This window comes from Pleurodeles waltl, chromosome 3_1 (genome assembly GCF_031143425.1).
Source record: "Pleurodeles waltl isolate 20211129_DDA chromosome 3_1, aPleWal1.hap1.20221129, whole genome shotgun sequence".
NCBI lineage: Eukaryota > Metazoa > Chordata > Amphibia > Caudata > Salamandridae > Pleurodeles > Pleurodeles waltl.
This window is the reverse complement of record NC_090440.1, coordinates 654,494,976-654,507,977: the sequence shown is the minus strand read 5'-3', so window position 1 is coordinate 654,507,977 and position 13,002 is coordinate 654,494,976. Positions and strand designations below refer to the sequence as shown.

Sequence of the window (13,002 nt, the reverse complement as noted above, 5' to 3'; positions counted from 1 at the left end):
CTTTTCTAAATCTTCTGAGGCCAGGAAGAGCTTTCTCTAGCTATTCCCAACCCGTGTGAGCTTCTGCCTTTGGCTGTTCAAAACACCAAGACCCATTTTGCTTTTAGGGACCAGGTGACAACGTGGCTCTTCCAATAGTAGAAACTTTGTGGCAATGCTTCCTTTTAGTACTTGGCATCAAATATCACAAAGGTGAGGGAACGTTTTGCCTTGGGCTTAACCAGTAAAAAAAAAAAAAAAGAAAAAAAAAATTAACATGGGTAAGTACAGAGCTATGGTCATATACTACATGGTATACTCTGGGTGTACATGAAGTTTTAGTTGTTTATTGCATGGTTGCTTTAGGTTTCCTTAAAGGATCTTGAGTAGTAACTCTGAATATCTTATGAGGCCTGACCAGACAATGCATAGTGTGTTCAGGTAGAGCCGGAGCTATGATTGTACCTTGCCTAATATTTTCTGAGTGTACGGCTGTGGGTGTCATTGGTTCTCAGAAGGTTTCTGTAGGTGTTTTCAGGGGCTATAGGAGTACCTTGAGCAGTGTACTCTGAATATATCCTGAGACATGATGAGACTGACATGGTATGTTCAAGGTATAGTCCAAGTTGTGACGGTACCTTGCATGGTGTGACCTTCCCTGCAGTCTGAGCAGACATATCTCCTGTTTCAAACAGGCTCTTCTTGTTGGCCACGGCCTCCACAGTACTTATCAACTCAATGGATGGCTGGCGCTGTAGCTTTGGAGTTTTTGCAGAACTCTGAAACCAGAAAAAATCAGACATTTTATATGCAGTAAAGTAGCCTTGTACAGTTTTATCTCAATCCCCAACCCATATATTTCCCTTTTAAAGCCACCACTGAATGCAAAACAGTAATCTAAGGTGTTGAACTTTCCAACCAATTTCAATGTTTCTTGCATATGAAAACTGTAAGGAACAATGAAAGGGGCTGTGGTCAGATTAATACAGAGCCTTGTAAGGACGCTTGTCTCGAACTATGGCCCATAAAAGAATACATCACAAAATTAAATGATGGACGGAATGTTGAAGCTTTTCAAAGGCTCACCCCCTGTCACAGATCTGGGTTTAATCCATTGTTATTTTGCTTGCCACGTCACCCCAGTTCGGACCCAGCCATATGCAAATCAGTCTTGACCCTGCTTCCTATGGGAGCAGCCAAGCCCTTGTCTCTTCACTGATAAAGAGACAAGGTGGTCAACACACTCTGAGCTCAACTTTGTTGAACTAGCGAGAGAAAATTAATTCCCCGGCCGGTGGTGCAGCACGGCCCCTAACAGAGTGTTGATTGCCAGCTAGTCAATACAAAACAAGAAAATTCCAATGCTAGGAGGCCAGAGCATGTAGCTCGCCTTTGGGCAGCACAGCGTGCTCGCTGGTTAAACCGTACAGCGCGCCTCGCAGTGGTTCTTGAGTCACCATGCTGCATCACTAATGTGTTTTAGTGTGATGATGCAGACTCCAGCACTAAAATGTGTTAGTCTAATCCCATATGCATGGTGCTTGGCACGGCTGCTTTGGACAGTTGTGATTATCAAAAAAGAGGGAGGATTACAAAAAATAAACTGTGTCAGGTGCATCCTCCAAACCATTCTACCAATTAAAGTGCCTGATACGAGAGACAGCAGAGTATAGAAATTACCAGTGGGAAGTTAACCCATGCAGAGGGAGTACACAGAGAGGAGGCTGTTCCTTTCATAGGACGGAGGCAACTACAAAGGTCCCGGGGGGGGGGGGGGGGGTGCTGTGTGTAGCTTCATGTCACCAAGGTGAAGAAGGGACCAATGATGAAGAATGCCTCACACTAAATGGGGACAAAACTGAGCTAATGATCTGGGCTGGCTGGCCTGCTTAGGACCCCCTCCTGCCCCAAAGAGAGTTATAAAGAGTCTAAAGATATGGCAGGACAAAGCCTTGAACTTGAATTTCCAAGCATTAAAGCCAATGGCAACCAGCTACGGCATCCTTAGGATGCTTTGGCAAATTCTTCATCTTCTCCCTTCATCCTCCAAAAAAGATAGTGGTCCGGCCACTTATTCTTTTCTTCCTAGACTATGGTAACTCTTTACATGGGAGCTCTTAAAAACAAAATAAGGAAATTGCAGGTAGTACAGACTTCCGAAGCTCGAATTCTGTATAATATTCCTAGGCACAAATCTGCCCAGCAAGCCTTCATCTCCCTCAATTGGCTTCGGGGAGGATCAAATTCTAATCCCTTTGTATGGCTCATAGGGCACTTCTAGACAAAAGACCTCTGATTTCTCAACCATTGATCTCCCCCCTACACTCCAAGCAGAACCTTGTGATCCACCAATGTACGCCTGGCTATGGTTCCTACTTTCAGAGATATGGAGGGCAGTCTTTTGGACACAATGTGGTTAAATTATGAACCGCCATCCCCTACGGATAGCTAACAAGGAACTCTCCTTCTGTAAACTTCTATAGACGTGGTTATTTGAGCGTAGTCCCCGCTAATACTCTCTGGTTAGTCTATGCCACACTATCAGCGCTGGGATGCCCATGGGTAGCTACATAGAATAGAATAGAATGTCACTTCAGTGAGTGATTGTCTTCGTTATTTTTAAGGAAAGTACCCCTCTCTGTGCCCCCTCTGGGAGGGTTGATTTCCCACAGGTTAGGGATCCCAGTCCTCTGCTGTCTTTCGTGTGTCAGGTATTTTAGTTTGCAGAATTCTGGATAGTCCTACCTGGTGGGGATTGGAGGGACTCCTCTAACCCACGGTGAAAGATAGTACTGGATTTCACTTCGGGATTTATCTTCAATAGAAATGCATGATTTGACTTCTGGAGCTGCACATATGCCGTCATTTACTACCTGACCTCTAGCCCAATTTAGAGGACTGTGGTGCCCCAGCAAACCACTAGAGCCTCACCACTACTAGGTACACTGCTGCTGACCTCACCCACACCTGCGATTCTGGTCAATACGAAGTAGAATCCCTGCGTATGGAGAAAGAAGTACTTGAATATTTGGCATTCAGAAGTCAACATTCTATAACTAGTCATTTTGGTTATGTAGTGTTCTATGCTTCTGACCTTGTTTGTAAGTAGGTTTTGGATCGCTTGCACTGACAGGCCCTTGTGACTGACATTACAAGATTCACCACCAGGCGCAATCAATGATGCCCCTTTGGCCACAAATGTTAAATGCCTCATTTGTCTGGTAGCACACGACCACAAAAGAGCTCCTGTGGATTCCTATGGCCAATGAATTGCTGACAGAGATTTTTTTGGTGTAAAAGTGATCCAGATGGCAACGATTCTCAGGAAACTAACAAGAAGGCTTCACAGCTCTCTCATAAAAAACGGGTTGAAACTGGCAGACTGTACCACAGGTAGGTAACTAAGATGGAAAAGGCACAGCCAGCTGCCATGCTATATCTATTTAGACAGGAAAGCATTAACAACATGTTTCATGAAAAAATGCTACACAACACTATCACAGAGAACCTGGAAGGTGCAGCTATTTAATGTGGTCAGTTAGCAAGACAAAAGGAACAAAGTAGATCCAGGCCCACATGAGGTTAACCAAGTAAGAACAGATAACAAAGAGAAGGGCTGGCTGCCTTACTCTTTTGTAGGCCATGCACCAAAGTGGGGGTCACCTGGGTATATTCTCCTAGATAGATTTGGCAAAGAAGCTTTGTCACCCTGGAACAAAGGGTAAACACCATCACCCTTACTTCTGAAAGATTATGCAACTGTGCAGTTTCATCCAGGAGTAACAGGACACCTGCCTTTAAAAGCTTGCTGAGTAATACCTTATCTACTCCAAAAGAGGGTTTTGCACCCAGGACCGGTGCTTCAGAAGCAGATAAATTCACTGTCAAACTTGAGCCTTCAGTGAGTGGTCCTGTTGTACTGCAGCACGAGTAGCTGATGAGTAAAAAATTCCACCGGGGATTATGTCCCAGCAGAGGGTGTTTGCCATATTATCTTTCATCCATCCAGAGAAGGGTCGCAGGGATTGCCTACCAGCGTCAATAAGTGTTCCACAGTGTGAGCAGAGGCATCCACTGGAATGTAAGTAGATTGGAGAGGTGGGGATTCGCTGGTTGCTTGTATCCTGCACCGAAAGTAGGACTTCTACGTCTAAATCAAGAGCTGAGGGGAGCAGAGGTTAAATGCACCTGCCCCTGCTGCTACACAAACAAGTGGGTTACCACCTCAGCTGCAGCATGCTTTGTGAGAAAGCCATGGTTAAACAATCTGTCCTTAAGGTACCAACACCCTTCGAAATCTTCAGAGCAGCTATTGGCTAGTACCTCAGATTTTGGTGTGAGAAAGTCAGAGATTGAAGCAGATGGGTGGGTTAAATGCTCCGCTCTCAGACAAACCCGCTCATAGATTTCCAAGTCTATGGACTGCTTCTCCTACGTTGACAGTAAGAAAGCTTATATATCACACTAGGTGTCCAATATGCCCCTTGCCTTTTGAGTGTGGGCATGCAGGCCACTCTTTTTCCTAGGTTTGTAGGCTTGCTACACACACCTGTTCTGCATTCCACAAGAGTGCACATTGCCTTTACTGTGGCGTAAGTATCTCCTTCGAGCCAAAGTCACAGAGTGCGCTCATGTTTGTGAACCTGCTGAATGGTAGACATCCCCCTGCACAGTACACCCCTTACAAGAGAATCTTACCTCAATGGCATGAGTGTACTGCTCCAATCGGTCATCAATTTTGGATATAGGCAGTGCAGGCTGAGTCTTCTTAACACTGTTACTAAAAAAGAAAACCAGATAGACAGTGAGAAGCATGGTGGAAAGGACAACGGAAAATAAATAAAGGAAAGGGAGAAAGGCAGACGGGGAAAAAAAAACCAATAAGAACAAAAAAGTGGTTTAAAGTGACAGTAAAAACAGCGAGGAAGAAAAAGTGTTCTAACAAGGGTGGTGAGGGAGTGAAAAAGATGACAGAGTCCCTTGCTAGAGAACATGATGGACAGTATCAGAAAGAAGGGCACATAAGCAATTTCCCAGGGAGTCCCAATACTCTAATACACCAACTTTGTCTGCTGTATCTCCACATGCAATGTGTATCAGTGTAGGTCCATCTCATTACGTCACATCATCTAACCATGTTCCAATTAGTGCAGCCATATTGACTGGATGCTCTTCTATCCAATCACGTAGATGCAAAGCATGTTCTGAAGCTGCCATTATACTACCAAGAGCCTGTGAGAGTCTGCTTACTACTAAGTATACCTCCTTTCCTTACATACCCGTACAAAACAACAATTTAGTAGTTTAAACATCGACAACTCCCATTCCCTTATGACCAAAAACAGGCTCTCTCACATAACCACTGTTTCAACAGTAAGAACCATCATACAAACAAATAACTCACTAAGAATTTGAAAGCTAAGTATACCCTTATGTGCTCCAGTCAGGTGGTGTGCTTAAGTTGGTGCCATTCTGGCAACTCCAATAACTGGTCGTGGGTCATCTTGCTGGAAACCTGACTGCCTGGTTGTAGGAAGCTGTGTACAGATCCTGCAGGTATCATCCAGGTGGGGTGAAACCATGATGGAATCAGAATCGAGGGCTGGGGAACCTTATTGGCATTGGGGGTCCACTTCAACCTGGGTCAGAGACGGCGGGTGCAGTGGTGACTTCAGGTGTTGGGTTTTGGTGGTTCCTGAGGCTTCACAGTCCCTTCTTTGGAGTTTGCTGGAGAACAGGTCCACTATTCACTGGAGGTCTTGAGTCTTTTTCAAAGGCAGTCTCCCAGGTTTCTGGAGACACATCTGCAGGGCGAGTTGACTTTGGTGCAGATGTCAATGAGGGATGCAGACAGGCCAGTGGGGTTGGTACCAGGTCAGCTGTTTCTTCTCTCCTATTCTGCTTTAGCGGCTTCTCAGGGTCCTTGGGCTTCTTGGGTCATCAGGATCTGCTTCTTTGTTGCCAGGGGCTCCCCTAAATACAGATTTATGGGGCATTTCAGGAAGTTAAGGTAGTAGCCAATGGGGTCACTACACCCCCTATATGACCATTTACTGTGGGAAGTGGGCATAACACTGTCCCTGAGTTCCTAAATCTACCAACACCTAGATGGCAGATATTGAAATGTAGTGCCCACATCAGGCAGCTCATCTTAGAGGTGGGACTGACCTGAGGGGTAGACACACCTCTCTAAATACAAAATGTCCTGCCTGTCCAGGTGGCATATCGGCCCTGGGGCATTGGGAGGGGCGGGGGGCGGCATTTCCCATTTGGGGGAAGCCAGATTTACATCCCAAGGGTGGGTGGGTTCCTTTGAAGCTTCTGACCTTGAAATATAGATTTGCAGGTCATTCTATTGGTTGGGAGTGTGCAACCCCCCTCACAGAGCAGGTTTTGTGTTTGAAAATCTGAGAGCAAAGGCTCTCACCTTAGGGGGTCAGACTCATGTCTGGTGGTGGCTGGCTCAAACTAGTCAGCGAGCACACCAGAGGCTGGTAGGTTTCTAGGTGGGACCTCTAAGGTGTCCTTTGGTGCATATATTGATAAATCCATCACTGCAATCGGTGTGGGCCTATCAATATGGATGTTTGATACAAAACATCCTTATCTTCAGTGAAGCATCATGTAGCTGGGGAACTCGTATTGACCAGTGTCCAGTCCATACATTTAAAATGGCTTCCCTGTCCTCTTACTATGTCTTAAGAATCAACAAAGACACAGCAGGGATATATATGCTCTTTCAGATATGCCCTCACATATAATATAATGCACCCTGCCTTGGTGCGGTTAGGCCTGCTGTAGGGGTGACTTACATATATTGCATGCTGTCTTAGGAGACATGGCACACAGGGATCTGACATGTTTTGTTTTCACTTTTGTTTGCACCAAGACACGCAGCCTGCAATGGCAGCCTGGCATAAGCTTTGGTAAGGGGGTCCCGTAGGGAGGCAAAATTTATGCTGTAGCCCTTAGGAACCCACTTTAGTACCTCAGACCCTAGGTACCAGGTACCATTTACTAGGGACTTACAAAGGGTGCTAAAGGGTTTGCCGATTGGGGAAACAATTGTGGAGTTTTCGGAAAGATATCTGGCACTGGGGAACTGATTAGTTGGAACCAAGTGGACTTTCAGTCAAAATCACATCAGGTCCCAGACAAAAAGTGGGGAGTAACCATGTAAAAAAGAGACACTTTCCTACACTGGTTATAAAGGATCATATTACACCAGAGCACCAATCCTATGCTACATCAACACCAGCTGGTCACTGATGCAGGCTGGTGCTGTCAGAAGCGAGTAACCCCAGGTAAGGTTGTTCCTGACCAGTAGAACACACTACACTTCTTAAAAAACAGTGTTTGCACAAAGTGTTTAAGGTTAAGAATCAGCAGGGTATGGTGCCTGAGCAACCACTGTTCGTTTATGAGCCTTCTACATGATGAAAAGCACCAAACATTCTCTTTTGTGAACAGTTTGAAAGTGCTTCTCACCGCACCAAGCTCTGTATTCACAGGGAGTTAAGGGAGTATCCTTGAATAAATCTATACGGCCATGCGTAGACACAAGCAACCCACATAATCACAGGAGAGCAGGTATATCCATTGCTATTCTTTAGGAAGCATGATGGAAGGATGCTCAGGTGGAAGACCAGGCCTTTACTCACCTCTTCTTGATTGAACGGTTCAAGGATTCTGTCCGGTCCAGGATCTGAGGGAGAGAAAAATAATAAGACACCATGGGTAAAAGTCTGGACAAGTTAAGTGGCCAATAAGGTAAAATTTGGCATGGGACCTAACTGGCAACACTGTGTGCTTTAAGGACACAATACCATTATTAAGACATGGTCATAAATTACCCCTCTCTTGAAAGCAAATTACTAACAATCCACAACATACATGGGTTATGATGTGACTTGTGTGAGAGATGTAAGATATCCACCAGCAGGAGAGACAGGATCCAATTTTAAAGCAGTGTGTGAGCATAGAGATACCTGTGGTAGGACTGAGGTTCACTGCTCACAGCTGTGTAACAGGCAGGAGTCCTTCTTAATGGACCTGGGGAGGGAAGGAGGGGTGAAGACCATTGTGAGGGAGGTGTATCAGTGCTGGAGGTCTTTGTCCACAGTGCATTGTCCCAGGAAGGGTTCAATAAGTGAAGGATCTTATCAAGTGTGGTCTAGGATGAAGTCTGAAGGGTGAGGGGAAAATGTTGAAAGTACCAGGGAATAATATGTTGAGGGGGGCAAAGTTACCGCCATTATGTACTTTTAAATAATTACCACCGACCGCTACTGAGTTTAGCAATTACACAGACCTCTTTCTGAAGGTCAATGATTCCCCTTTAAAGAGATTACCTTCATCACCTCCTAGAAGGCTCATTGACCCTTTTTGAAAGATCAACTTCACACTTTCGAAGATTGCACATTGACCTCTGCATGTCTCGCACAGTACCTCCATCACTGAGCACATCTAGCATCCTTTCAGTAGAGCACTATGACTACTTCCTAATCTATACGCTGGTCCTGCTCGGGTTTATGATTCATATGCTTATCAAATATTGATTCTTCCCCCTTGTGGATGCACAGAAGACTATCATGAGTGGTTTCCCTAGTGTGCACATTGGCCTTCTAGAATGCTTAATCTTTTTGTGGAGAACAATAGATTCATCCCTTTCCCACCAAACCAACACTTCCACAGCGCCTGACCCATTCCAAGCATGCACCTTGACTGTGGGACTCATTGGAGACAGAGGGCGATTTGCCTCATCTACATCGCTCCCAGAGCTGCTAAATGTCTTCTGTCGTCGTTCTTCTGCCTCCCATCTTTGTCTTTCGCGCTCCTCCTCTTCTGCCTTCTGTATTTCGGCCTGTAAATGGAGACAGAATAAGTAGCAATTTCCCAGGAGTGTAAAGAAACTATTAGTGATGACAAATGATGGCAGTCGAAGCTTGGGGTTTGGTAAAAAAAAAAAGCACACACAAATACACAAATTAGAGGCCGAGGTGTGCAAAGTATATGCTGAACAAAGGCTTCTATACAGGAAAGGCAAGACATTGGTCCTGGAAGAAGGACTCTGGAGCAAAGGGTCTTATCTGATGGTGTGGAAAGAAAATAGGAAAGTTGGGTTTTAACAACTTCTTTATATTGTTTTGAAAATGCTGGCAACTGCATGAAATGTACGAAGTTAAAAATAACGGATACAATTCTGCAATAAGCAGGTTTGCAGGAAAAAAATGACTGCAAAACCTATTTATTTTGGAGGATTAAAAAAATCTCTTGTGAAATCTTTTTCTATTAAACTTTCGCCAGTAAAGTTTTGCAAAGGTGAAATGCTTTCTTAAATTGTACTGTTGATCACCTTCAAAATACTTGATCTGCAAAATTATAATATCAGACACTCCCTTGTCTTATTCTACATTAAGAAAACCACTCGCATGGAGACGTGAATTTATCTCACTGGCTTCTGGTGCACACATTAAAAATGTCCTAGCAATTCTAACAATTAAATAATAACTATACTTTGAGAATAAAATTAATGATGTTGTAAGTCAGTTGATAAAATCGATTTTCTATAGTTTACACAAAAGTGTGTCCGTGTACAGTTATTAAGGACAACGAGCCAAGAATATCCGCAGTAAACCACCAACAATTATTTTTCCTAGTTTAATGTTTTTTTTTTTTTAAATATATTAACATCTCAAGCCTGTAAAGTCTAGAATGATGTGTATTAAGTGTCACCTTCCTAGTGATGCCGCTACTTCAAGATGGATCCAGCATCAGTGGTTGTCTATAAAAGGTAACCTGACGAACCATTAAACCTCGGGCACTCCAGTGATAGAAAAGGCCACATAGGATAAAGCTGTTCCCTGAAATTAGCATCAGGTTACCACTTTCTCCTCTGAAAAGAAAGCTATATTCCCTTGAAACAAGCATTTACAATGCAATAGGTGTCGCATTTGGTCGAGTTAGAGCTCTTAGCCTTGTAAACTCCTGACAGGACTTTTCTTGCCAGATAAACTGAAAATTAAAAGTAAAACAGTTTACCATAAGCGAGTTGATTCACAGCACCACAGCCACCATGAGCATCAGCGTGAAGAAACAGACAAAAGGAAAAAAGTTCGCTCCCAGTCAAACTTATCGGCAAATTAGCCATGTAACAAGGGCAATGGCCAAGGTGGTAACAAAACCTCCCCAAGGAGGGACAAACAAACCATTTACCAGTGTCATCAAAGGATTTTTGAAGGGCAAGCCCACGAACGAGTGCTAGTGATGGGTGTGAGGTAGGCGTAGTTAAAAGCACAGATACATACCAACACGTATGTTATGCTCAACCTAAAGATACCAAATTAGAGGCCGAGTAGTCAACAGGAAATTGATGTGATTTCCCGATATGGAGATAACCATTAAAGGCTGGTGTGCCTAGGCTTGGTCACTCATTCATCAGTCATACTCACATGTGACTGATTGTGCAACAGACCTGCTACTAACTTTCTAAAGCGTCAGTTCTTCGAGAAAGCTACCAATTTCCGCTAAGTCAATTTGCTTGAACTAGATAAACATATTTAGAACACGAGACATTCTATGACAAACTAAAAGCATAAAATATATGTTAAACCTTTTCTACAAATTTTCCTGAAAACACAATGTCCTTAAAAACAGATCAACAGTCAACGGAAGGCCTCTCTCGCTTCCGGCATAGTACTTCCCATTTTTGTGCCTTAGTTTGCAGTCTGTGCTCTGATTTCAACAGACTTGCACACTGAATGTGGGTTCTGCGTTTTATATTTTAATTGCACGTTTCCTGAGCATTGTGGTCCAGATAATGGATCTGATTTCTGTGACTATTCTGAAATGTTATAAATGGTACATGAAAGACAAAAACCGGGGTTGGTACTGAATCCGATAAATCCACGCATCCTCCGATGAGTTACTGCAGGGCCAATTTTTAGTTTCAGGGGTTGCTTTTAATAAGAACAGCTGTATAAATGGTATGAAAGGTGACGTGCGTATATAGAAGTGCTTGGTTTCTACAGTATTGTGTTAGCGTGTTTATTATGCTTGTGCTTTTCCATGTAAGCCGGTGAGGCACATAAGATATGCACATCAGACAAGGGTGCCCAAGAGGGCTTCAGTCTGCCTTTAATGGAACAGGCAGAGTGTCAACTAATTGGTCAGATTACGGATGTTACTGTGATAAAGGCCATGTTGAGAAGCAGTTGCCAGTTAGCAGCAGAGGCGAGAAGACAGAGAGGTAATAGTTGGCATCTGAATAAATCAGGCACTGGCAGACGTAAATAATGAATAGGGAAAATTTGGCTCTGAAGAAGAACTTCTTTCCGGGGTTCCTGACCAGGGGCATCCCTGTCCAGTATGGAAGAGTGCAAGGTATTCGACTCACGTTTGTTGTTTATTATTTATCTGGAACAAGCTGCAAGGTCACACGGCTAGATCAGAGGGCTGAGCTCTTAACAGCAATGTAAATTACAGTCACCAGAATAAATATATATTCAATGAACAAAGCACAGTACAACCAAACTCTGAGACTGTGCCATAGGGCACTGTTAACTACACAAGAGCGCAGGAAGGGAGAGCATGACAGTTCTGACCAGGAAGTGAGGTTTAGGACTGGGTATGTTATGTTCCACTCACTTCTAAATGTTACATCTCTCAAAAATTTTATGCACCGTGGGTGACGAAAGATTTAAGAGTCTCTTTCCAGAACAGATGTCTGAAGCAGCAATATTTTCCCAGAGCGAGCAGAAATGTGCCCTATGTGTGCTTAGTCCAGTATAGTAGGAAGGAAACTTTTTTGCAGAGGCTAGTTTTAAGCAGGGGTGTCTACTCCATTACAGCGGAGGAGCGTTGCACCTAACACCCCCCCACCCCCCAACAGCTGCAAAACATTTACCAAACGATAATAAACTGTTTATTAGCGTTGTTTGGTAAAAGGGCAGAGCCACGGGCGATGAGCAGTGAGGGGCCACTCAGAGCACGTGTGTTTGGCCGGCCGTCTCGGGCCGGCCAAACACACATGCGCTGTAGGATCACTCCAGCCCAGCACAGGCTCCCAGTCTGCCGGGGAGCGCCCTCGCTGGGCTCTCCCAGCCAAACTTGACGCTGCTTTGTTATTTTAATTCCAAACTCCCGCGCACTGCCCAACCCCTTCTACTGGCCGCAAGCCGCTCCTGCTGTTCAATTTTACAGAGATCCCATATATCATAGTAGGCACCAGAATTACTTTTTGAGAAGTCATTCCTGCACACTAATAGTCAGTTCTGTTCTGCACTAGTGCCACTTAACATTATGTTGGCACAAAGGGAGAATATGGCTAAAATATGTTCCCATATAAATTAGCAGTAGGAAAATATTTGGATTGATGAAACCTCTTGAGGCTGGTGTGGCATTAAACTTGGTCTGCTATTGAAATTACCTATACCCACATTGCAAATGACAAATAATTTGAGTTCACTAATTTGCAATACCGGAGTTAAGTAAGCTGCTGAGGCATGGGTTGTTATGTCCTAAAATGGCTTCCAACATATTACACATTAGAAGGTTTTGTGTGTGACCTCTTAAAATACAAAGTGGTATTATAATTCAATGCAGAGAACTAGCTGAAGGTGTAAGTTTACTCCCCGGAGCTCTGTCAAAATACATACAATAAGCTGATAGACCCTCACAATGAGGGATCCCCGATTTTCCTGTAGTTGGAAGAGCTGCACATTCCAAACCAAAGGACAGTGACATTACTTTATTAATTTATTTTTACAGCCAGGGGGTGAAACTATGCTTTTGGTCCTTTAACTACAAAACACATTTCTTAATTTGACATGCACTGTGATTAAGTTGACAACAAACCCAGAAAACAGTAACAAAACATGTTAGAAGGGTCATTGTAGAACAGCTCGTGCATATGCTTTGTGGCAACGTATAAACAGATTTTTCCAAGAGGGCACGCTGCAATCTCTCTGTGTGAAACCAATGGTGATCACAGAGTTAAAGATGCCTGATGGCAAAGGATTGCTA

At 43.9% G+C, this 13,002-nt stretch overlaps 1 protein-coding gene across 4 annotated transcripts in view; it reads right to left on the bottom strand.

Moving 5' to 3' along the window:
* Positions 1 to 13,002, bottom strand: part of LSP1 (lymphocyte specific protein 1) — a 242,879-nt gene that overhangs the window by 55,361 nt on the left and 174,516 nt on the right. For all 4 annotated transcript variants that reach the window (XM_069223171.1, XM_069223173.1, XM_069223170.1 and 1 more), the window contains exons 6-9: positions 8,699 to 8,842; positions 7,641 to 7,684; positions 4,678 to 4,759; positions 618 to 758 (exon numbers count right to left, since the gene is read on the bottom strand). In XM_069223171.1, the coding sequence (XP_069079272.1) occupies positions 618 to 758; positions 4,678 to 4,759; positions 7,641 to 7,684; positions 8,699 to 8,842 (411 nt within the window). The remainder of the gene's footprint in view (positions 1 to 617; positions 759 to 4,677; positions 4,760 to 7,640; positions 7,685 to 8,698; positions 8,843 to 13,002) is intronic.